The sequence below is a fragment of the Anopheles arabiensis genome, chromosome 3, assembly GCF_016920715.1.
Source record: "Anopheles arabiensis isolate DONGOLA chromosome 3, AaraD3, whole genome shotgun sequence".
Lineage (NCBI taxonomy): Eukaryota > Metazoa > Arthropoda > Insecta > Diptera > Culicidae > Anopheles > Anopheles arabiensis.
In genome coordinates, this window is record NC_053518.1 from 23,956,798 (window position 1) to 23,982,291 (window position 25,494).

General features: G+C 47.4%; 4 protein-coding genes across 4 annotated transcripts; 1 reads left to right on the forward strand and 3 right to left on the reverse strand.

Annotated features, from left to right (window-relative positions):
* Positions 1-56: 56 nt before the first annotated feature.
* LOC120900508 lies at positions 57-2,351 on the reverse strand. The gene is made up of 3 exons (XM_040307592.1): positions 2,238-2,351; positions 640-2,163; positions 57-574 (listed from the first exon to the last, which is right to left on the reverse strand). Exons 1-3 carry the CDS (start codon positions 2,262-2,264, stop codon positions 473-475), a joined length of 1,653 nt encoding a protein of 550 aa, XP_040163526.1. The 5' UTR covers positions 2,265-2,351; the 3' UTR covers positions 57-472.
* Positions 2,352-5,235: 2,884 nt separating this feature from the next.
* LOC120900515 (CCR4-NOT transcription complex subunit 3) lies at positions 5,236-16,338 on the reverse strand. Its single transcript, XM_040307609.1, has 12 exons — positions 15,221-16,338; positions 13,900-13,997; positions 13,685-13,819; positions 13,093-13,546; positions 12,776-12,981; positions 12,383-12,668; positions 11,710-12,229; positions 11,504-11,589; positions 10,611-11,293; positions 10,426-10,536; positions 9,093-9,302; positions 5,236-8,935 (listed from the first exon to the last, which is right to left on the reverse strand). Exons 1-12 carry the CDS (start codon positions 15,243-15,245, stop codon positions 8,837-8,839), a joined length of 2,913 nt encoding a protein of 970 aa, XP_040163543.1. The 5' UTR covers positions 15,246-16,338; the 3' UTR covers positions 5,236-8,836.
* A 2,476-nt stretch (positions 16,339-18,814) lies between these two features.
* LOC120902681 (60S ribosomal protein L5) lies at positions 18,815-20,687 on the reverse strand. The gene is made up of 3 exons (XM_040311641.1): positions 20,555-20,687; positions 19,413-20,114; positions 18,815-19,139 (listed from the first exon to the last, which is right to left on the reverse strand). The coding sequence occupies exons 1-3, from the start codon at positions 20,555-20,557 to the stop codon at positions 18,951-18,953; spliced, it is 894 nt and encodes a 297-aa protein (XP_040167575.1). The 5' UTR covers positions 20,558-20,687; the 3' UTR covers positions 18,815-18,950.
* A 452-nt stretch (positions 20,688-21,139) lies between these two features.
* Positions 21,140-23,678, forward strand: LOC120903130 (protein-associating with the carboxyl-terminal domain of ezrin). Its single transcript, XM_040312369.1, has 2 exons — positions 21,140-22,506; positions 22,566-23,678. Exons 1-2 carry the CDS (start codon positions 21,367-21,369, stop codon positions 23,550-23,552), a joined length of 2,127 nt encoding a protein of 708 aa, XP_040168303.1. The 5' UTR covers positions 21,140-21,366; the 3' UTR covers positions 23,553-23,678.
* The last annotated feature ends 1,816 nt before the right edge of the window (positions 23,679-25,494 follow it).

Here is a 25,494-nt window from a genome sequence, read left to right on the forward strand (position 1 = left end):
CGTCGAGGTTGAGGTTCCTTTTCGCTTCAAAAGTCCCAAAATTTAGTAACGCATGCTTTATTTTTTTTAAGCGTTTCCTTTAGCTGGACGGTTTATTTATGCAACAAGGAGTTTCTTCATTTGCTCACTTGAAAAAGGCGCGTGCTTTTTAAGCAGTGCATTTCGCAAAAGCTTCCACAAGCATTTTACAGGGTTTTCCAGGAGTTCTCACAGCTGTGGGAAACTTTATTGACTCTTTCTTCCATGAAATGAGCTAATTGTAATGGGAATTGGATTCTTTAGCACCCTTGTTGGACAAATCCAATAGGAATTTCAAATGAACCTGTCCAATAAGGGTACCACAGAGTCGAATTTCCAACATATGAAGTTCACTTCCAATAAGAAAGAGTCAACGAAGTGTCCCACAACCATGAGAACCCCTGGAAAACCTTGTAAGGCAATTTCGTTATCCTCAACATATTAAACACTTGAATTAGCTGTAAATTAAATTTTTCAACGATTTTACAACCGAAAGCTTCTCAATGGCGGCTCCTTTTTCCAGCGTAATACCAACACAGTGCGTTATGGTGAGCTCCTGAAATGAGCGAGAATAAAATCAATTAAAAAGAGGACAATCACGATAAAGATGAAGTAACTTACCATCAAATAGAAGCAATTGGTAACGATCGAATCGAGCGAAACGTTCGTCAGCGCTCGCAGGTTCACCAGCACCAACATCCTCAGATGGGTCAGCTTGCGTGTAATTAACTCCAACGCCTCATCCTCTAACCCACGCTTGTTCGACTCCAGATGCAACCGCTCAATAAGCGGACAGTTACGCACAAGGAACGATAAACCCGTGAAGGAAACATTCGGACAGTGCGTGAGGTAAAGTTCCCGCAGCACCGGAAGGTTCATCGTCAGCAGCGACGCGTCCGACATATCGCGGCAGCTATACTTCAAGCACTCCAGCCGCTCCATCTCCTCAAATCGCACCACACCATCGTTTAGGATTTCGCGCTCTCGAAACACAAAATTTTCCAGATCGAGCACGCGCACTTGCCGCATACACGCCATCAGCGTGCGCACGACCACAATGTCGCGCATCAGCGTATCGTCGTCCACGTTCTCCAGATACAACCGCTCCACGCACGGAAAGGAGCAAAATATGGCCGGTGAAATGAGTGGAAATGTTACCGCGAGCGAAAGCTCCGTCACACCCTCGAGCTGTACCGTTTCGTCCCAGGCCCGGACATCGTACAGACACAGCGTAAGCCGGCGCAGATGCCGCAGCTCGCTCAGTGCCTTACAGTTGTTGATGCTTTCCGCAATCAGCTCCAGCTCCTGCAGATGGAGCAGCTTCTGCGGCAGCGCGTCAACCGCCCGCAGGGACAGTTCCGAGCCGATTGTAAGCGCACGGAGCTGCGGCTGCTGGTCGTACAGCTGGATTAGGGCGTCGGAAAAATCGTCCTCATTGCCGGCACTCTTCACATTTAGCCGGCGCAGCTGGAGCGACGGGTAGGAGTTTAGCAGCGTCAGCAGTGGTTTCATCTCCTCCACCCGTACCGTCAGCTCGCGCAACGTGCGATGATGATCGTCCAGCAGGGGGCGCAGGTGGTGCAGCTCCATCTCGAACCGCTCGAGCGCTAGCGACACGAGCCTTGCGCCGCTCAGGAAGGCGACACTGCGCAGGATGGTGTACGAGGGCAGATGCAGCCGGAGGCGGGTGAGCGATTTGAGGGAGGTTAGGGCCATCTCGACGTTCGCTGGCACGGGCCCGTACAGCGATTCCGACTCGCTGACGATGCAGAGACTTTCGAGGTTGTAGAGCGTTTCGAACGCGGCAAGAATGTCCACCGTAAGCTCGGTACACTGGATGGTGAGCGTTTTGAGCGTGTGTCCTTGCTGGTTGAAGAAGCGCATAAACTCTGGTCGGGTGGGTAGGTCCCCGTTGGGAATGGTTAGCTTCAGGTTGGTCCAGGGGTATGGTTTCACCGCTTGCTCCTTCAGGACCGTCTCCATGGCAATTAGCTGATGTGTTACGGGATGCACCGGACGAACGTGCAGTAGGCCCTGCTTGGGCAGCACAAACGTTCGGATTACATCACACCAGGCGGAGCAGACGAGCGAAACGACGCTGACGAGCTCGTTCACCGGCAGAAAGGTGAAGATTTTTTGCAGAAGCTGTAATGAGTTTTTACCAATAGGTAAGTTTTCATTAAAAACTATTCATTGGAATTGTAAAACTACACACGCACCTCGTTCGGTAGATCCGCTAGCTCCATCGCTGTTCCGGGGCTGCTGGTAGCAACTTTAGCTTTCGCTTTTCACACGGTCCGATCTGATTTTCGTTCGGTCTGACTGCCCCGCTGGTAGGAATGTGATGGTCCCGTCCCGTTTATTTGATCAATACTTTCACGGTGGATTATAAATAGCCGCATCATGTGACGACGAACGGCAACAATCGCACATTACGCTGGCCGCGCCGCAGTGACATTGACGTCCTCGCGTGGAACGGACCGACCGAATGGACGGACGGAGCATTCTCCATGCAACAGGTGCAACAGGTGATGAGGTGCGGAACGGTGCGGCTGCATTTTGGATGGGCGTGCGCACTGCGCACATTCCTAAGGATTCGCAACATTCCCAGTGTCACTGTGTTTGTTGTTGAAATGTGCGCTGTAAAAAATGGAAGTGAAAATGGGAAAGGATCAAGATTACCCCAACAAGTTGATGGATTTGTGTTTTTACAACAGATTTTATTCTTCTTCTTTTTCTTCCTTTCTTCTTCTTTGGCATAGCAACCGTTGTCTGTCGATGCCTGCCTGTAAAAATCCTACTGGGACTTGGCTTTCAGTGACTTACTGATTACACATAGCAGGATAGTCAGTCCAACGTATGGGGGCACGGTAAATTCGGGGATTGAACCCATGACGGGCATGTTATTAAGGCGTACGAGTTGATGATTGCACCACCAAACCAGTCCATAGTAAAAGGTTAATGATCTCTTTTTCGATTCATATAAGTTCACATTAGTGATGGGAAAAATGAAGTTTTTGTCGGAATCGATTCCGGCTAGCTCCGCAGTTTTCTGGAATCGATTCCGGATAGTAGGTCCGGAATCAGTTTCCGGAATCGATTTCGGAATCGGCTCCGGAATCGGAATCGACTCCGGAATCGGCTCCAAATATGATTCCGGAATTGGCTCCGGAATAGGAATCGGTTCCGGAATCGACTCCGGAATCGGTTCCGGAATCGAAGTTGGCTCTCGAATCGGAAATAGCTCATAAATTAGAATCGGCTACCAAACGGAGTCAGTTTCGGCATCGCCATAAAAAAGGCGTTTGGGTCCAATCATACTACGTACAGGTGTCCCCCGAGATACGACTGTATTTGGGACCGAAAAAATGGCCCAAAGCAAGGCGTAAGTCGAAATAGTCGTATGTCGAATATCTGTCAATGTTAAGCTTAAAACCGAAGTTGAAGAGGCGAAATCTATGATATCGTGATTTTTATTTGAAATAATGTTTGATAATGCATTAATTTTACACCGAATGTCATTTACGCGATATAAATATCAAAGATCGGCTAGTTGTAGAATCTTTGGAAATGTGTTTATAACGGCTTTCAGCACAGAAATTCAAAAAAATACATCAATTTCTTCTTACTGACAAGTTTTCACTGTCAAAATCAAAATCGTCGTATCTGCGAATCGTCGTAACTGGAGGGGGTCGTAACTCGGGGGACGCCTGTATTGATAACCGCAAAACTCCAAATTTACTTGTAAAAGATCTATTCTCATGGAGATTCCCGGACTGATTTCGCTCCGGAGTCAACACCGGAATCGGCTCCGGAGCCAACACCTGAATCGCCTCCGGAGCCAACTCCGGAATCGGCTCCGGAATCGGCTCCGGAATCGGAATCGATTCCAGCATCGGAATCGGCTCCGGAATTGATACCGAACACGGAATCGGAATCGGGTAGGTCCGCAAGATAGATGTGGGGTATGTTTATGTTTCAGAGCATGGATATGGTAGGAGTCGACTCCTGACCCGGGATGGATTCGGAATCAATTCCAGGATCGTGGTAAATTTGGGGTAAGCTTCAGGATAAGGACATGGTTGCTGTCAGTTCTTACACTTATATAGATTTGGAATTTATTCTTGGACCAATATGAGTTCGGAAGCAATTTCACGTTTATGATAGGTTTCAGGATCGTGATTTAGGAGCAGGATAGATTCCATGTTAGTTCCGGGATAGTTTCGGGACATGAATATGGTCGAATAAATTTCCCGAACAGGTACTGATTCGGATTCATTTCCAGGACCGAAAAAAGTACGGAATCAGTTCTTTGATCGAGCTGGATTCGTAATCTATTCCAGGACCGATATTAGTTCGGAATCAGTTCCAGGAACGGCATAGATTCAGAATAAATGCTATGCATCGTTCATTAGAACCAGAATTTAGAAGCGGTAAACATGATTACTAGGAAATGATCGAGAACAGTGCCTGGACCGAGATGGATACGGGGTTCAGTTTCAGAACTAGGATAGGTTTTGGTTTAGCTTCAGGCCATGAATATGATCGAGATCAATTCCAAAACCATAGATTTGAAACCAGATATAGAATAGTGATAGATTTAAGATCAGTTTCAGGACCAGGATAGGTTTGATTAGTTGATGAACCGGAATGGATTCAAAATCAATTCCAAGACCAATATGAAGTCAGGATAAGGATAAGGTCTAGGATGTGTGCTTGGAATAACATAGATTAGGGGTCAGTTTTAACATCGTTTTAGGTTCACGATCTTTTACATGAACAAGATTGATTAGTTCCTGAAGTGGGAAGGACTTAAGATGAGCAATGAGTTCGGGATCAGTTTCAAAAACGGCATGGTTCCGACATCAGTTTCAGAATTGTGATAAGTTCGAAATCCGCTCGAAGATCAGGATAGGTTTGCGGTAAGCCTCAAGACATGTATACTATCGGGGCAAGTTTCTACTCTCAATTCAATTCCAAGATCGATATTTCGATTTCGTGATTAGTCCCAGTAACAGCATGAATTCGGAATCATTTTCTACAACGGGTATAAATTATGAAAATTTGCTAGGACCAAAGGTACAGAAACAGTGCCATGACCAAGTGCAGGTTTGAGAGAACTCCCTTTGAGGTTCAGCAAGTAGTTGGGGAGCGTCTCTAAATTACGTCGCCCAACGCTACCAAAACCGGGCCAAATTTAACGAATAACATCAAACACACTTTAATATATAGAGCTTTTATTTCGTTAATAATTACTCAATCAGTTTATCTATAATTATAAATCACATTTTACTGCAGTTGTTTTGTTCATTCATTTATCGTCATTCGTGTTTAAAGGAGATTGTGTTTGTGTGTCTGTGTAGGGGTGTGTTTCAATGTGTTTTGTCCTCCTCCTCTGTGTTTCGTTTTCTCCCCCTCAGAGTGTTCTCCTCCATCCTGGAGCCCTAATGGTTTCTACTTTAACTGAAACGTAACCCTACACTCTTCTTCGTTTTCTACTTCTTCTTTTTCTCTCCCTCAAACACACACACAAGACTCGCTCTTATTAATCGAGCGCCATCCTGTACGCAACACGCAGGATACTTAAGGATGTCCAGGCGCTGCCGGGGCAAAACAAACAGAACGTTCGTTTTCCCTAACCGCATAGCGATTTCTAATTAGCTCACACAGAAACGGCATCATCTCAATCGTGGCAGTTGCTTGGCATGTGTTTTTCTAGCAACAGGATTGTATTGGGTTTTTTTTCTTTGTGTCCTCTCCCCCTCTTTCTCACTTTGTTTTGTTCTTTTTACTCGTTTTCTCTGATTTTTCCTCTATTTTTTTCATTTTCTACACCTTTTGTTTGCTTACTTTGCTGTTGTAATAGTACGCTTCTTCCCTCTTGCTATCTTTGTGATCATTCAATTGTTTTTTTAACGTTGTGTTGATAGAATTAATAATTTACTTCCTTCGTTTCCGGGCAGATCGTCTTTCTGTTGGCAGTTTTTAGCCGAAAAATAAATCTGCACTGCTTCAGACCCCAACATCGTGACCCCAACACACAGCGAGAGAGCACAACAAACAAGAGATGGGCTTTTCTCGTGAAACTTTGTATTTCTTCCTTTTGTTTTTTTCCGTTTGTTTGCTCTCTATTTGCTTGTTTGCACTCGGAATCAGTTCTGTTTCTTTTAATTTACTTTTCGTTTTTGTTTCGTTATTTACTACTGAGCGTTTGTTTTACTTTTATTACGACGCCCCTGTCCCTTTGGGCACCAACAACAGCACTGCCATTGTCCCCACACAAGCGCAGGCATTTCGTTTTGTATCCTTCTCTCTACTTCCCCACCAAATTCAAATCAAAGCCCACAAACAGAGACCGCGCGCACAAGCGCCACCACACGAGACGGCCGCTCGCGCAATAGTAACAAACGCCTTCCCCTACTCCTTTAGTACTGTACACCCTCGGGCTTATTTGAAACGGAACGAATTACTACACTTCTGGCCCAAGAGACATACACGCTACTCTCTTTTTTTACACACACACACACACATATACGTACAATCAACTAACAGATGAAAGAAGTTTACCCGATTCGCCCGCGTTTCCGCCTCCTGTTCCTGTGCTGTTGCTGTGTTCCTGTGTGCAGCGCTTTTGCTTTCTCACTTATCTCCTGTAATTATCTACACCCTGTTGCTACCCCTCGTCCGTATCTACCACGCCACGCCGTAGATGGACAGCTTCGCGTTCAAAGACGCAATGGACGCAGCAAGTTTCATCTTCGACGGGCGGTTTCGCGTTGTCGTAAAGGAAGTTGCTTGCTGAGTGATGAAAGGGTGATGGTGCTATTATACACAGGCAACTCAAACTCCCCAGGCTTCTCTATGGGCGTGTGTTTGTGTGTGTTGTATTACTTAAGTGATTAGCTTTCTTGTTTTGCTGCTCTTTTTGTACAAACGATTCAACTGAGAGCTTGTTCGTAATTAGCAAAGAAATTAGACAAAAATGTTTCGCTCTAAATCGCTCTTTAACACGTTCTCCAAATAGATTTGGACATTTAATTTAAAAGAAAAACCTCTTAACGAAAACAGGAACCGTAAACAGCAACTTGAGCATGAGCAGCTGCGAATCTTTTGTGAATGTTAACACCAATTTTACGCAGACCTAGGTGGGTGTTGAAGGGTGATGGATGCGTTGTTTGCTGAATGAACAACAAACTAAGCGGCGAATCATGTGTTTAACCCTTCCCCAAAACGGCTAGCAATGGACTTAAGCGCACGGATTTTCCTTAAGGACGTATGCGTTCGACAGTTTGATTGATGAGTGAGTGTGTATGTGTCTGTGTGCCCCGCTTACGTATATGGGGGCTTCTTGTTTGGGGTGAAGAATCGAGAAAAGCCCCATCCTTAAGGGAACAGGGTTTGTCGTGTCGTGTAAGATGGTTCTAGCAGTTACTTTTTACATAGCAATGGTGATTTCGGCGCAAATGATGGATGGGTGAGCGCGCGTGTGCTGAGCTGTGCAGATGAAATAATCCGTTTTTTTTTTAAATCATTAAACCCTTCCTAAAACGGCAACACGAACGAAGGCGGCGGGAGATGGCAAACGTGCACATAAACCGCCCGATCGATCTGTGTTTTTTCAGCTACAAAATATCTCTTTAATGCTTACTTCCTCAATGGAACGCGCTCGTTTAGGAAGGGGGATGATGACGATGTTTGTGTGTTTGCATACTTTTTTGTTTTTCTCTTACTTTCTTTTTGTGTTTGCCGCTAATTTTTGCCTGCTTGCTTGGGGTTTGTTTTGTTTTGTATCTTTTTTACACATATTTTTCTTGTTTGCTTCACTTTGAACTTTTAAAATCTATTCTCTATCATCAATCAATCATGGATTATGTTATGGTTTTACGTTGTGTATGTTTTCTTTTCTTCTTTTGCTTCTAAAGGTTTACGATTTCACTAAAACATTGTTCGTAGCTGGGGGACCGATCTCTCACGATGAGGCACACCACACACAAACTCTATTCACACCAGCGCCAATTGACATTCCCAAAACGTTCAAGAGAAACAACGAGATACAGATGGCAGCCAGCGTATATGCCTCCGCTGCCGTTTGAAAATGCAAAAGTGCATCTGCATCCACACGGCTGTGCCGGCGGCTTCCAAAATCGTGCCGAAAATACGGCCCACGGACAGACGACGAGCACCGCTGATTTATGTACAGGATGGTGGAAGCTTCCTTTTTCTAAAAAACAAAGAAAGAATGAAAAGCTTAACGAAGAGAGAACCAAAGGCAATCATTTTTAAATCGGAGTCTTTGCAAGTTCCACACGGCGGAAAGTCGTGGGATGTTACTTTCAACAGGGTGAGGGACCCATTTCAAAGGGAAATGCCGTTTGTACATGTATGCGTTAACGCAGAGTATCGATGATCATTCAATCTTCACCATTCAACTGTTGTCGTGGATATTGAACAACGAAACGGAGGCTCTTTTTGCAGTATGGGAACGTATGCATTGATTGATACGGTATGTCGGTAGTAAGAAGCGCGTTGCTTGTTGTTTGCCGCCGCTTGTTGTTTCCTTCAAGCACGATAGACTTCCTCCACCGAAACTGTACTGCATTAGCCAGTGATTTTTCGTTTTTTGTTTTGTTTCTCTTTGTGTGTTGGGTGTGAGTGGTGGTTGCGGTTGTTTCGCCCCCGTTTGGGGTTTGGGGGGGTGGTTTTTTGGGGATTGGTTTGTTTTCAGAACATTTTATAGTTTTTATTGATCAATTTTTTTCGCTTCATTTTGTTTTTTTCCACATATTTTTTAAAAAAGGAGTTCCGTAATCTGTAAAGATCAATTCAGGTCCCTGTCTTCTAAGTACTTGTATTCAAACGTAAACCCTTCCTTTTTACGCTGGCCCCATTTTTCATAGTCAAAATAGATGTAGGTTCCCTGGAAAGAAGAACAAATAACCGAAAGAAAAAAAGAATGTGTTGTATTCATATATATAAAACGAAACAAAAATTGTCGTTCGCACTAAACACGAAATGGACTAGAGCGGTTTGAAGCGGTAAAAGGTAAGGCTAACATTACCGCATTCGTGTCTTACCTGCTCGTATTCTTCGTTGATCACTTTCGGTTCTTCGTGGCGTTGAAACCACATCATATATTTCGTATGAAATCTCCAGCTCTGCTTTTTCAGCGCCTTCGCGGCTAGATATTGAGCCTTCGTTCCCTCCATGTAGTAAAACACGAAGAAGAGCGTTTCGGGTGACAGACGCTGGAAAAACTCAACCGTTTCAGAATGTGGAAGTTGTTGCTGAAATGGTAGGAAAAGAGTAGAGCATTAGTATTAACGAAACATTCATTTATGGACAGATCAAATATTTATATAAAAGTACCTAGATTAAAATGTTACACGCTAGCTACATCTGTGCCTAATCAAAGTGTTTCTAAATTGAGCCATATTAGAGTATTACTAAGTATTAGAGGTAATGCTGCAAATATCATTGTCAATGTCATAAAAAATATGACTGAAACAAACTCAAAGTCAACGTCACGTACTCAATTGTGGTGACCAGAGGTGATACTCAAAATCGATTAGTGAAACCAATACACATTTTTGCGCCCATCGCCTGATCAGTCACTATGTCATGACTTTTTTTTACTGTAATCAGTTCTGCAAAATGTCAACGACATAGTCATGACAAATTTCAATTAAAAAAAAAATCATGTCAGCGTGACGATCCCCACTGCGATGATCAGAGGTGAGACTTAAGCAGTTGGTGCGACCATCACATGTTTCGTGACATTTTGTGCGACCAGCTCTTGGTCAGTTACTCAGTGATCATCACGATGGTCAGATATGCGGTGCTTGCGAGTGGTTTCAAGAAACGAAAAGTCAATCAAAGCAGACAGAGCGAGAAAACATGCTTATTTTGTTGCTTGAGACCACACGCCAAGTATGCCACAACAATGTCGCGATTCCAAGAATGTGATTATCACCGACAGAAAATGTCATGACCAAGTGAGGGACTTAGAATTGGGTGCTAAACAAAATGTCACCAAGCATGTGATTGATCCACCAACTGGTTGAGACTCACTTCTTGATCATCTCAGTTGTGTACGTGAGCTGATTTGAGATTCGTTTCAGTCATGAGTGTTGGTCACTGCAATAGTGGCATTTGACAACATTGTACACAGCCAGAAAAAAAAACATGATTATGCTTGTGCCGGCATTCAGCTCAGCTTCAGAGTCAGAGTTTCACGTTTGACTCAAGCACTCGCATGTCGTTTGCAGCACTTCATAACGCACTTTCATTGAGTGTCAGCAATTAGCCTCAAGCTACCCATGGACATGCTTATTGGTAAACATCTCGTAAAGCTCATGACATTTTGTAGCACTGATGAAATCATCTTGTCTTGCCTAAAATCCATCTTACCTGTGGATAGTGCGGTGGAGTTTGGACAGGTTGACGTTGCAAGTACGGCCTTAGCCTCTCTGAATCGCTTGGTGTTGGCAGATGATAGTAGGCGGCTTCCATGAGTTGGAACTGGCAAAAGAAAACAAATGTTCATCAGCAACCAGCGTTCCACAGAACAATATCATCATCCCCATCAGTATTACTTGTATTTGATGCTCCTTCTGCAGCTTGGACGTGCCCAGCGGTGCCACGCCGAGTAGCGGCGGTATGCAGGCCTCGTGCGTACCGGCCGACGGCTTCATGCCTCCGGGGCCGCCGCCGCCACCGCCACCACCACTGTTCACGTTGGCGGCGTTCGAAATACTAGAGTTAGTGTTGATGATCGTGTTCGGTCCGTTCGTGATGGCGGCAGTAGCCGATGACGTCGGCAACAGGTTGTTGCCCGCGTTGGCTCCCGCCGGCACGCCGCTCGCGTCGACCATTAACGACTGGCCGGCGCCGCCGCCGCCACCGCCACCGGACTGTGGTTGGGGCGTTTGATTCGAAGGAACTGGCCCAGCCTGTCTCGAATCTGCTGGCTGTGGTTGTGGTTGCTGCTGTTGCGATTGTTGCTGCTGCTGTTGTTGTTGCTGTTGCTGCTGCTGTTGTTGCTGCTGCTGCTGTAGCTGACCAGCCGCCGCGACAAATGCGGATGCTTGTGCCGCTGCTGCTGCCGCTGCCGCCGCTGCAGCTTGTTGCGCAGTGGTGGCTGCGGCTGCCGCGACCGCCGCTGCACCCTGGGTATTCGACGATTGTTGCTGTTGGCTCTGCTGCTGCTGCATTAACGCGTTCGGGTTGGCGGTTGGGCCAGTTTCGAGAACTCCCGTTCTATTTATCACTTCTTGCGCTACACCAAGATGTACGAGCGAACACGAGAAAGAACACGGAAATAGCATCAGTGAATCATTTACATGCGCCAACACACACAAACACACGTGTTACACAACACGGCATCATTGTGTTTTGTGTGAGTGTAGGGAGCAAAGGTAGGGAGCAAAGGTAGGGAGAGGAGGTAGGAGAGAGTGTTGTCAGTACAACAACAAACACCTACACTTACCGAGTGCTGTGGGACCGTTCAACAACTGTTGCTGCTGTTGCTGCTGTTGCTGCTGCTGCGGAGGTGACATCAAGCTAGGTGACGCTCTGAGCAAAACACAAACACAGGGAACAAAGGGCACAGAGAAAAGCCGAAGTTAGAAGAGAACGCCGTTACTACAGACGCCGGGAGCGCAACGCGGTTACACGTCGCAACGGTTCACTTACCTGCTACTGACTGCGGAATTGCTGGGAGAGACACAGTTATTAATAACGTTCGCCCCGCTACTACTGATGGTAGACGCGGACGATGTACTCATTACATGATTGTTGCTCTCCGTACTCGATGCCGACGACAGGGCATTGTGAAGTAGCATGGAATTCTGACCGGGAGGAATCTGCTGCTGGGCCTGCTGCTGCTGCTGTGCTTGCTGCTGCTGTTGCTGCGCCTGCTGCGCCTGCTGCTGCTGTTGTGAAGATGCGTTCGACTGTGTCGAAGACGGCACACCACCACTACTGCTATTCGCGGCGGCGACAACGGCTGCAGCACTCGGTAGACTACTCGGCGTTTGCTGTTGCTGCTGCTGCTGACTAAGCTTAGTTTGAGATGTATTAATAATCTGACTGAGGCTGCTAAAGACATTCGATGAATTCGGTGCTTGCGTTTGCAGTGGCCCGCTTGTCGACGATGCGGACGATGCGCCAGCACCTGTCGTGGGCGTGCTGGGTTGGAGTATAGAACCATTTTCTAAAAGAAAAGAACGAGAAAAAGGAAGCATTCCATTAATGCTATACAACTCCAGTAACCGGTGCTAAGCAACAATGCTATCTCTTTCATGTGAACACACAGGGAGCACATCTTCTTTCTCCCTCTCTCTCTCTTCCACTCGAATATACTCACTGGGATGTTGTTTTGCAACGGCAGCAAAAGCGGGCCCGATGATCGGTACACTGTTGGGCGGCTGCGGTAGCACCAGCATGGTGGGTAGCGGCGCGGCAGCATTCGCGTGGTTTTTGCTCGGCGTCGAGCTGATTAGCCCGGTCTTGGACGTATTGTTGTTGCTAATAGTGGTACTACTACTATTATTACTGGTGCTATTGCTGCTGCCGTTATTGTTGACGGCATTGCTGACAGCGGTGACGGACGGGTCCACCTTGCTAGCGCGGATTGCGGTCGGTTTCACCGGCTGCATGCACATTTCGGAAGCATAAAACAAAACAAAAACAAAAAAAACAACATACTTCAGTCGCATTGAACCAAGATGGACAGGGGGGGGGGGCGGCTGTGACTTACCGTAATCTTCGTGCCCTCGCTCTTCGAACGCTTCTCATTCAGATTGTTGTTATCGGCGGACAGATCGCTACTGTGATTGTGTAACGTGCTGGCACTGTAGTTTAGCACCGGTGACTGCGCCGGACTAGTTCCCGATATTAGACTGCTTGGCGAACCTGCCGTCTCGTTGCTGTTATTGCTATCCGTACCGGTCGACACCGGGATGCCTACGATGGGAGGAGAGGAAGCAAGAACATCTTACTCAATCTCAACTCCTTGCAAATGGAGCATTTTAGGGGGGGGGGGGCATCTTTAGCCACCGAAAAACAAAAAATTACCAGAGATTTCCACGTCATCCAGCCCGATGATATCGTCGTAGATGTACTCGTTCTCCTCGAAGTCGGGCTCCTGCGACGAGTCGATGTAGTACTCGACGTCCTCCTTGATCTTCTTGATCTGCTCCACCTCGACGCCGTCGTTGTCGAGCATCCGCAGCAGCGTCTCCAGCTTCGTGACGTGGAACTTGTGCCGCTCCAGCTTGCCCTTCAGCTCGTCCATCTTGTCCTGCTTGTCCTTGTCGAGCTTTTTCTTCTTGCCGGCGAGCAGCGACTCGACCTCGCACTCGAACTGATCGATCTGTATCTGCAGCGAGGTAATGGACGACGTTAGCCACGTGCTAATCTCTTCCTTTTCCCGCTGCGCCGGATCCATCTTCTGGGCCGCGCCAAGGCCCTCCTTCGAGTAGGCTTTCGTTTTCGTTTCCCGTTCGACCACCTTAAACCGCTCCATTTGCTGTCGGTTCCGCAGCCCGGGGTTGAAGTTTGGGGGTTGGGGCAAGGGGGAGGAGAATAAAATATAAAGAACGTATAGAGTACTGTGGGGTGGGTGGGTAACGGTTTCGGCACACCATTTTTTTGCCGACACACTTACGGTTTCTATGAGCCGACGGTTTTCCAGCAGAGCGCTTTTATCCTTGATCTCGCCGGATGCGATCCATGATTTGATTTGATCGCGCAACCGCTGCAGCTTTTTAATTTCCTTCTTGAGATCTGCTTCATACTTTTCCTGCATTGCAAAGGAAGCAGAAGCATTATTGGGGGGCTGCTCAGCAGGGACCGGCTATTTGTACGGAGAGACACACAAACCTTTTGATTGCTGTTGGTAGCATTGTGAACCTTCTGCCAGATATCTTCGAACGTTTCTACACCCTCAGTGACTTTCTTCAGGCACCGATCGATTTCACCTGCAAGCATGAAAGAAACATTTTGTTAGAGTATTGTGCTTAGATGCTTAAATCTGCTTTTTTTACGATAATAAAGATCATTTCAGTGAGAATATAAAAATATTCTCGCATGTTAGAACGTCCAATGTATGACTCTTAAAAACCACTTAGAAAAACGTAGCAAATGGGAAGGAAATCCTAGCCCAAAACTAAAAATACTATTCGATAAATTGAACCGATATTCCCGCACAAGAGGAGGATGGAGGGAGAAGTGTGGTGGTTGGCAAATGTTTATGTAGCCTTTTGTTTATAGCAGCACTACATGTGATTCGCCCGCCAGCGGCAACAACTGACAGTGTGGTCGCGAGCGTCGCCGGTCGCGATCCTCTCGTCATTCATATGTGTCATTCGGTACCGTTCGCTTTCCCTCCCTCCCGCCACACGAGCCGTGCACAGAGCTCCGCGAGACACACACTTCATTAGCATCAATTTCTCTGTAACCCCTTCGCCGGCCTGGCTAGATATGTATATCGCACACATATATCCTCACAGCATGCCCAAACAGTCCCCTCGCTTGCTCGGTGTATTTATGCCATCTTTGGTTCGTTTTTGCACAATATTCAACCCAATTAGTTTTCGCTCGGTGGTGCGATCAAAGTAGCGGTAAGTAATCCAAGGTGTTCTTGGGAAGGACAGAGTGATGTGTCCAATAATGGTGATAGATTAGATGGAACAACAACAAAAAACTTTTACTTATTTCAAAATGCCAATGCCACAGTCCCTGCTTTCCGTCCCTTCGGTGTGCGTTCCTACACACAGATTACGTTTCACACCGTATCTCCATGCAAATTGTTATTTTGAGACAGAAATTGCACAATCATCTGATTTGAAAAGATGCAAAATTATGCGACCGAGCGGAGCCGGGGGGTGGGGAGATGAAACATACTCCAACACCGCACACACGCAGACCGCGACCCGGTGTTGTCACGGGGTTGTTCCGAGATCCGAGATGCTATCCCTCCCACCAAACGGCCCTGGTTCGATTGTAAAAAACTGTTCACATTGAAATTGTCACTTTCTCTACTGTGTTACACACACGGCCTACTACTGCTGCTGCTGCTGCTGCGTTTGTCAGTGCGTGCGCGAAACCGAGGCAATAATAATCGCACCGAAAAAAAAACTACCCAAACGCGCTCACACACACACAGTATACACACACACACACGCGCGCGCGTTATTCTCACCTTGCAACTTTCGCGTCGCAGCCATGGCTATGTACACATCTGCTCACAGATATCAGACATAATCTACTCATGCAAAACGGGCCTCCGGAATGGTTCTGGCGCGCGCTTCAACAACTTCCTGTCCGTCGCCGCACTCCCGTTCGCTCCAGATTCTTATGCTGCTACTGCTGCTGCCGCTGCTGCTCCACTCTGTTCCACCGATGTCGGAACGGAAACGCTTGGGGGTAATTTTGAGCTCCGCAGAATGTACTCCTTTCGGATGCAATCGTTCAGCTCGTTACCCTTTTCGTTCCCAACTTTTGCACTGTGTACGGTTGTGGTCACACCGAGAGGGCAACCGATGGCGAATATGTACGGGGCGAATGAGCTTCTGCTCCTGCTGCTGCTGCTACTGATGATTGGGGGGGGGTGGGGGTTTCTTTTTTTCTGCGCCTTCCTAGATCCAGCATCTAATGCCAGCCATGGAGGAAAAAGAAACGCGTTGTTCCGGTACGGCAACAAAAATGGTGCGGCGGTGGGGGGTGGAAGGAGCAGCCCTGTATGCCGAGAGCTTCCGCCGGTGCTGGAAGTTGACGAGACGGATGGCCGCGTGTGTGCGTGTGTGTGTGTTGGTTGCAAATCGTGGATTTATGCTGCTCCGTTTCCTCGGGGTTTTTCTTTTCCGACCGACCGCAAACACAGGAACCACGGTAAGTTTGCGAAGCAAAAGAGAGCGAGAGCGAGAGCGAGAGAGCCCCCTACTCCTCTTCACGACACACGGCGGGGCCGAGCGGCTAAGGCGACGTTTGTGTGTATGTGCGCGGCGCACGTACGTACGTGTCTACGTTTGTGCGTGTGTTTGTGGTGCCTCACTTTCAAGATGGCCGCAGCCGTGCTCATTCAGCGAGTGGCGATCTGTTTCAACCTTTGCACACCGAACCGTTTCGCAATTCGCGACTAGATTGGACCGATTTTAACGCGCACGCGACAGCCCTTTTCCCGGAGCTGCTAATGCCTGGCACTGTATTACTGGATGCCGTTAATTAACGCACGATTTTCCATTGACGATTAGAGTACTCTTCTTCCAATTCGGAGCACTGCTTTCGGAACTTTGCCCAGCGAACATTTCGGGTCGCTGCTTCCCAGCAAACATTCGGGCGCTGTTTTGTCAAAAACAGCTGTCAAACCAGTTGGCCGCGCAAAGGGAATTCCCATGCAACGGAAATGTTTTGTTATTTTTTAGTTACGATGTTCGGTTTTCTTATTTATTTGTTGCGGTAAGCTGCAATTAGATGAGTAGGAATTGGTCTTATAAGTAAAATTTCTTGAATCTGGTGAAGATGAAGCTCCTTTTTCAAGTATGTTAGCATAAACCATTGTTATGGCTCCAGGTAAGGCAGCTTTATCGTCCTCAGAGATAGGAAGTTTGCACAACATTTGCGCTTAAATAATCAATTGAAAAAGTAGCAAATTAGTTTACATATCGGTGTGCATGAGTGATCAAAACATATTTAAAGCAATACATGAAATATTAAGGAACTATAAAACACACACGACATGGCAGTTTTAATTATGACGCTTATACGGACGTCACACGAGGCGTAAAGTCAAAAAGTCTACGCTTGATTTGTATGGGAGAGCGTAAACTTCCTATCAAAAGATTTTAGGGTTGTATGGCTGAAATCCAGTTTACGCCAAAGTTAACGCATCGTGTGACGTCCGTATTATATTGAAATTTGAAAGAGAGCTCTATTTTAATTATCAGTTGAATTGTGTTGCTCACTGCCAGTAATTATTGCTGGTTTCTAAACTACAGCCAGAATTCAACAGTTGAACGCTTTTTAGTTGGCATGCTTTTTAACTGAACGCTCGATAGTTGATTGACAGTTCAGTTAAAAAGTATGCGTTTGTATGGGTAACCCGGTTTTTGAAAAATCCACCAAAATCTCATGAGAAAAAAATCACAATTTTTGTATGGAAAAACGAGTCCATTAAAAAGCACATATTCAATAGTTGGCAGGGAATCGTTCAGTTCAATCAATGAGTTCAGACTGTAATTTAAAACAAAATTATGCAAATCAAAAACCGTGCAAAATGTGTTCTTTGGATGTTGCAATGTGTCCGTTTCGTTTCGCTACTGTCCGATAGAGTGCGCCGTCAAGCTAGAAAAATAAAACATGCATTATTTTTCCAAGATAATGTTTGAATAATTGCGGAGAAGCTCGTTAATTTTTATTTTCCCACAACGAAATGTGATGAACACATAAACGAAATGAGAAATTTTATTGTTAGCCACTTTTTTCTGAAAACTAGCTGTCACTAAAGTACAACATTGGTCACAATAACACTACCGCATGTAGGACATGTTTAAGTATAAAATAATAAATTGCTGACCATTTTCCCAATATTATGAACAATTGAGATAGTTGGTTTAATTAAATGAGAATAACATGCTTAGTTTCATAAATTGTAGCGTCAGAATCAATGGTTTTCATTAATATATTAGCTAAGGCGATATTTATATTTTTCGCAATGGCTCCTTCCCTTCCAACGGCAGGCGCACCAAGCGCAATCGCTAGAGTTATCCGGATTCGATGCTGAAAAATACACAAACGGAAATTTGTGTTGGGCAAGCATTCCGGCACCCTCACCCTTGGCTTTAGAGAACGACAGATTGGCAGCTAGTATAATTTCACGCAGATGTGCCTCAATACTAGTGGAGGGACAAACAATTCCAATTATTCCGCTCGATTGGAATACACATGACCCATGGGTGTAACGACAGTGTGTTATTTCGACAAGAATGTTTTTGATATAGTTTTGAAAGGGCTTTAGCTCCAACGGAGTTCTTTCGCCTCTATTTCGACCAGAAGAGGTAATGCAACCATTCTTTGTCAAGTGAAATAAAGCCTACGGAAGCCGGTAGCTAATTTGCCCAGAATGTGTTAAATTAGAAGGAAATTTGCAATCAGTAGCATTCTCTTCATGTTCACTCGTTTAAGAATGCATGAAAATGCCACTTTCGGATTAAAGATGAAACGAGCAAACTCTTCTCCACTATTCGCCTCGCCAAGTGAACCAAAACTGTGTAGAACTAGGCTTTTCATATTAGCACTTGAAAGTTGTATATTTATGATCCTCTGTATTAAGGGATCAAATGAAGCTTACAATCTAAGGAGTAAACTAGCGGCGATACCAAACCGTCCCTCTCTCTTCAAAAATCCGAAACGTCCGACGACGACGACGACGAACAACAACAAAATCGAAACCGCGTTTATTGTTTGATTCCAATTCGACTGAATAGAAACATTACATTTATTCACAACATCTCAAATCGTTTGTCTCACACAATCGACCTGGGGGTGGTCGCGCTCCATCACTTCACAACACACGCCCACCGGAGAGGGGACGGGCTGCAGAACATCCGGAGACGGAAAGATAGAGAGAGATAAACAGAACTGAACTCATGGGGGATGCGCGAATAGGAATCTTCCCATTGCGGCACACCACACACTCGCACACTACTACCACCTCTAACAGTTAAACGACACCGATCGCGCCAAAAAACACACACACACACCGCGTCCAAACATAATGTTTATCTTCAGCGAATAGTAGAAGCAAAAAATAAACGAATGTTTTTTTTCTGTTGCTCGCCTCATCCTTCGCACAGGCGAAGAACAGGGCAGAACAAGGATGATACACCACCACGAAGAGAAGAAGAACGGTCGACGGCGACGGGGCAGCCCGCTTAGGCTTCGACGTCGGCCTGGATCTTGGCCAGGAAGTCGGCCTTGTGCTTCGCGATCTTCTCCTTGCGGGCGGCGAGCGGCAGCTTGGCCATCGTCCACCGCTTCTTGGTGACCTTCTTCTCGGGTTTCTTCGTGAAGGAGGGATCCTTGCGGATGGAGGCGTGGGCGTTCTTGTAGATGTTTTCGATCTGGAGGGAGGTTAAAAAGGAAAAAAATGGTTAGCATGAAAGATTCTTTGAGCGCTTTGCCTTATCAGCTGAGAGCAGTGACAACTGTACAACAAAATTTAGGAAGTTTACTGGGTGGATATAATCCCGCATACTCCGAACTATTTGTCGCAAGCTTGATGTGGTCCATTTTCGGACACTGACGTGACGCGGGGGGTTAAAGATCGCCGCCAGTAATTTGGAATGGACGTGTGTGACATACTAAAACAAAACAAACAAACAAACGATACTCACATCATCAGCCTTGATGCCCAGCGAGATGTACTTGCTGAACTGGCGCTTGAACGCCTCCTCGTCCTCCTCCTCCAGCGTGCGCATGTAGTTGGCGACGTGCAGGCCGAAGATGTGGTCACGGTGCATTTCCGCGTTGAAGCTCTTGTTCTCGGCGCTGTAGCCCGGGAAACGCTTGACCGAGTGCGGAATGTTCAGTCCGCCATCGACGGCACCCTTCATGGCGCCGAACACACGGGCACCGGTGGTGGTGCGGGCCAGACCCACATCCAGGTAGCACCGGAAGGCGGCCGGTCCTTCATCGACCGGCTCGACCAGGTACTCCTCGCCGGTCACATCGGTACAGCCGGCGTACAGCGTGTCCAGGCGCAGCTTCTGCAGGATGCGGCGAGCAACGAGCAGACCGGTGCAGTAGGCGGCGGCATAGTTGGTCAGACCAACCTTCACGCCGTAACGTGGCAGCTCGTGCGAGTAGGCCGCGCACACGATGCGATCGCCCTCGATGCGGGCGTACGCGATCTGGCAGGTGATGTCGCGGTTGCTCAGGCGAACGATCAGCCGGAACTTCGGCGTGTTGTATTTGTTTTTGTCCTGGAAAATCAGGCGCTTGCGGGCATAGTAGTCGGTCTTGCCCTCGCGACGGCGACGGAACCTGACCTGATAACGCTTGAAGTACTGCTTGTTCTTCACTACCTTAACGAACCCCTGTGGTGTGCAAGAGAAAGGGAGAGAGCAAAAAGAAATGAAGAAAAACCGGATGAGTCCAATGCAGTTTAGTGAGGTTAGGTTTGCTTCACGGTGCAATCCTTGCCGTCGGTCGTTTGTTTATGGTGACCCGAATTGCATCAGCTAGGGAAATGCGTTTGAGAGGAAGGTTCGATGAAATGCTTCCTTAACTATTTCAAGCACCATCACCACACTGCAGGCCACACGGGGGCACGCGAAACGGTCCAGCCACCAGCCAGCCACACCACACGTCTCCACGATGGGATATGCTGAACGAGAGGGGGGAACATCCAGGACCGTAGGATTTTGAAGTGCTTGAAATTGTTTAGTTCGCTTAAATTTCCATCTCACATCACTTCACCTCGATGCAATGGGGCTTGCTGCACGTGAATAGCGTTTTCACAACCCGAAAAGCTTACCATTTCGAATTAAATTGGGAAATTTTCGACACACGAAACGCTCAACACGTTTTCTACACGTCGGTGTCTACCAGAAAAAAGAACGAGAAAACAAGATGGCCTTTTGACACTGACAGCCGAGCGCGCCCAAGTAGCAATTTCCGATGGAGAGCATTGCTGCACAGTGGGAAAAAACTGCTAATTATTGGTTAAAATTTGTTTTTACAAATAAAAAGAAAAGAACAATTATGAATGAATACCCTAATTGAAGTAATTTGCAGATAAGTTGACTTTCTAGATATTTTAAACTTTATAAAAACAGATAAGGTTCAATATTAGCAACATATAAAAAAAAAACAAAACATTTTAAAATAAGAGTGGTAATATTGTTGCATTGCGAACACGTCCAGAGGAAAGACAAATAATTTCGAACCGACATAATATTACAAAAAAAAACTTTTCACAGATTGTGTTGCATCATTATTAGCATAATTTTCAAAATTTAACCGTTCTCCTGCAACAGAGACCATATTCCACTGAAAAGCCAATTGAAATCCGACGTCAAAAACATCCGGCACACGGAGAATCCGACCGCCATCTAAACACCTCCCCGAATAAACAATGTTCCACGTTTGCTGCGAATTATACACACACGGACACGCACACATACGTACACACACCTGACGAAAACAAAAGTTAATAAAATTCCACCGTCACAGTGGAACATCCTACCGCCGTTGTTACAGTGTGAATCTGAGAAAATATGTGCAAATTCTAACCCAGTCCGCCCACTCCAGTCACTTCCAGGTGGAAGGGGAAGTTTTGCTTGTGCTATGGGCAATGAACAGTCGCAGCTGAAAGGGGTGGAAATCAGCAAGAAAGCGATCCAGGTGACCGACTACTGGTCGCTGTACAATGGCGAGCTGCCGAACGCGAACGGGGCCGCCCCGAGCAGCATATCCATCTTCCAGGGCGAAACGCTCGTCAGCGGCCAGTTCTGGACCAACCAGAATCCGCTCGAGCGGGCGATCAGGAATCTGAAAATCTACCGCCACCCGTACATCCTCAAGTATTTCGCGTCCTGGAGCAAGGGTTCGCTCAAGATGCTCGCCACGGAACGGTGCCGTCCGCTGGCGACCTGCCTAAACATTACCAGCGACGTGCAGATCTGCCTCGGGCTGCGGAACGTCCTCTGTGCGCTGATCTTCCTGCTCGAGCAGGCGGCCGTGCGGCATCTGAGCATCAGCATCTCGTCCATCTACGTCACCGACGATGGTGCGTGGCGTTTGGCCGGGTTCGAGCATCTGTGGCGGACGGTCGACTTTAACCAGACGCTGCTGGAGAAATCTCAACCGTACCGGTACACCAAAGCGATCGACAGCAACGAGCTGACCGGCAAGGGGCAGGCGCTGGAGCAGTACGCGTTCGGCGTGATGTGCGAGGAGATACTGCACAACAAAACCGACGCCAACATACCGGCGGTGGAAGATTTCAAAGCCTACTGTGCGACGCACCTGAAGCATGGCAATCCGGCGATGCGCCCGAACCTGTCCGCCGTGCTGCTGCATCCGATCTTCAATCACGACTTCATACTGATCCATTCCTTCCTGACCGAGCTGCCGCTGAAGGGCACCCAGGCGAAGCAGGAATTCTTCATCAGCCTGGCCGACCGGTTGCGCTCCTTCGATCCGGAAACGGTCGCGGAACAGATGTGTTCGCTGCTGCTGTCACGCATCGTGCTGCTCGATACGACCGCGCAGCTTTGCGTTACGCCGTACGTGCTGCGCCCGAAGAGTGACGATCTTTCGCCGGGTCTGTTTACGCCCAAGATATTCTCCGCGTACATTTTGCCAAAGGTGAAGCAGGTGTTTTGCGTGCAGGACGCCCAGATACGGCTCATGCTGCTGGAGTACTTCCCCGCGTACGTGGAGTTTTTCACCAAGGAGGATTTGCAGGACCACATACTACCTCAGGTACGATTCTTTGGCACCCATCATGCTCTTAATTAAACAACATTTTACCCCATTTTCAGCTTCTGCTTGGGATAAAGGACACAAACGATGTGCTGGTCGCAAAAACGTTGCTCTGTCTGGCCGATCTGGTGCCCATCCTGGGGTCGGCCGTCGTGATCGGAGGCAATCGTAGCAAAATATTCGCCGACGGACGACCGCAGGGCATTCCGGATGCGGCCGGCCCGTGGAGTGGCGTCCGCTCGATCACGCCCGTCATTGGATCGGGCGAGTTCCTGTCCGGTAGCCCTGTACCAGACGCCGGTGGCGATAATAGTGCATCGTTCACGTCCGTCCTACTGCGGCCGGACAATTTCAACGCCATGCCCGAACGATTATCGCCCGAGGGAGAGGACATCTATCGCACCAACAACTCGGACGTCGAGCTGGAGGTGGACGAGTGGAGCGACTGGGAGAACGATGGCAGTGAGGTGGTGCCGGTGAACCATCTGCGACTAATAGACACGGGTGCACCGGAACCGGTTCCAATGAATGGCGTCCCAGAGGAAACGATCCTCGCACCCGTACCGATCCAGCCCATCACGACGCTCAGTCGCGAAAGCTCAACCGAAAGCAAGGGTAGCAAACAGCCCGGTAAAGGTCCGGCGGAAAGTATAGAACGGTTAGACATAAAAACGCAACCCACCGTAACCCGGAAGTCGGATGCAGCCGGTGGTGCCGGTGAGGAGTTCGATTTCTTCAAAGACATGGAACCGGTCATACAGAAGGCGAACGTGCTGCTGATCGACGATGAGACGGGTCCCACGAAGCAGCAGGACGATGGCGGTCAGGAGGCCAACAAAATCGAACAATCGGGCGGACCGGCGGCGGTGGCGGCGACGGCGACGAAGGAAGGGTCTGCCCACGAGCTTAACGAACGGGAAGAGGAAGAAATTCCGCTCGTCAGCAGCAGCCGGTTAGAGATTAAGGTGGACGACAGCATGGCAACCACCGAGGATGGTTGGGGCGACGACGACGACGAGGATGAGGGGAACGGTGGAGGGTGGTAAAATGCCGGAACAGTAAGGGACGACACCACCATTCCGTTTATACGCTTTTGTTTTCATTATGATTTAGCCGCGCTAAGCAATAAACAGATTTTTAAAACCGTTACCAAGAAGTGGAAATATGGAAAATATAGTCGGTGCGTGTCAACGGTCTATAAATATGTTGAAATAATTACTTTACACAAGCAACAGGGCTAAAAATAGCAGCAGCAGCAGCAGCAGCAGAAACGATTTGTTAAGAAGAATAACAGTACCCAATCCAGTTTACCTCGCAGCTGGAGGACGCCCACAATCGGATCGATCGCTTACTCACGTAACTCCAATAACCGACATTGCGTTGTGCACCGCAGAAGATAACGATTTCGTGCTTAAAACTCGCTTCTACACTAGTGATGGGAGCTCGGAATCGGACCTATTCAATTCCGATTCCGTGTTCGGTATCAAATCCGGTGCAGATTCCATTGCTGGAATCGATTCCGATTCCGGAGTTGATTCCGGAGTCGATTCCAGGTTCGGAATCAGTTCCGGAGTCATAATCATCCTGGGAATCGTAATTTACTCCGGTGACGGAATTTGGATTGACTCCAGAAATGGAATTAGCTCCGGAACGAGAATCAGTTCTTGCATTGAATAAGAAGTTTCAGCAGCGAAATCAGTCCGAAAATCTCCAAGAGAATGAATCATTTACTAGTAAATTTTGATTCTCTACGGCTATCAATACTAAGCATCATTGGCATCATTTAGTTACAAGTCAAAATTACGATTTTCACTGGCGCATTTGGCGGCGGCGGACCGAAGCATTTTGCCAAACAATTTGGAGCCGCTTGAGAAAGTATCTAATTTTTCAAAGGGTATAACTTAAACTGGACTGGAAAAGCATTGTATTTAATCGATAAATATGTTTTGCAAGTATTTCAGCCATTTTCGCATCAAAAAACGGTGAAAAAACTACTTAAATTTGAGATCCGGCACGAGCAGTTCCTAGATGACCAAAAAAAGCTTCTACCAGCCGCCGGCAGATGCGCTAGTGAAAATTGAAATCACACGAGCACGGACAATGTATCCCGGCCTTTATAAAAATGCCGAAACCCACTCCGATTCTGATTTCGGAACGAATATCGGAATCGATTCCGGAAACTGATTCCGGACCTACTATCCGGAATCGATTTCAGAAAACTTCGGAGCTAGCCGGAATCGGTTCCGACGAAATCTTCATTTTTCCCATCACTAGTCGTCTGGAGTCGTAGTTGTCTGGTCGGAGTCGTCCGGAGTCGTCCTGAGGTGTCCAGAGTCGTCCTGCATTGCCCGGACTCGTCCTGAGTTGTGCGGAGTCGCCCAGAATGGTTCGGAGTCGGAGTCGACCGGAGTCGTCCGAAGTCGTCCGGAGTCTGTTGGAGTCGACCGGAGTTGGAGTCATTCGGAGTCGACCGGAGTCAACAGGAGCCGTCCGGGGTAATATGCTTGTGACCAGGCCTTTCATTTCGTTGCGTTTTTTTGTCTTTCACTGCTGCGAAACACTTTGTATATAGCCATTACTACGAAGGCCGACTCCTGTCGGCTCCGGATGACTCCAACTCTGGCCGACTCCGGACGGCTAAAGACGTTTCTGAATGATTTCGGATAATGATAACCTTCCGGAGTCGGTTCCGAAATCATCGGAGTCGAATCAAAGTTGATTCTGGATGTTTGCCAACTTTACCCATCACTATTCTACACCGCGATCTTGCCCTTGGCTCGTTGAAATGCATCTTCCTCTCTCGTCCTGACTGACCACGCTCTCCCCCCTCTCTCTCTCTCTCTCATTCTCTGAGCAAAGAGAGTACAACAACAATCTTGCAAAACAAATGACGCGCCTACTGGGTGCAATATTCAAACGAACCTCGCGTTCGGCCATGGAAATGTGATAATGTGCTAGGTTTGCTAGGATTATCTCAACATACGGGCG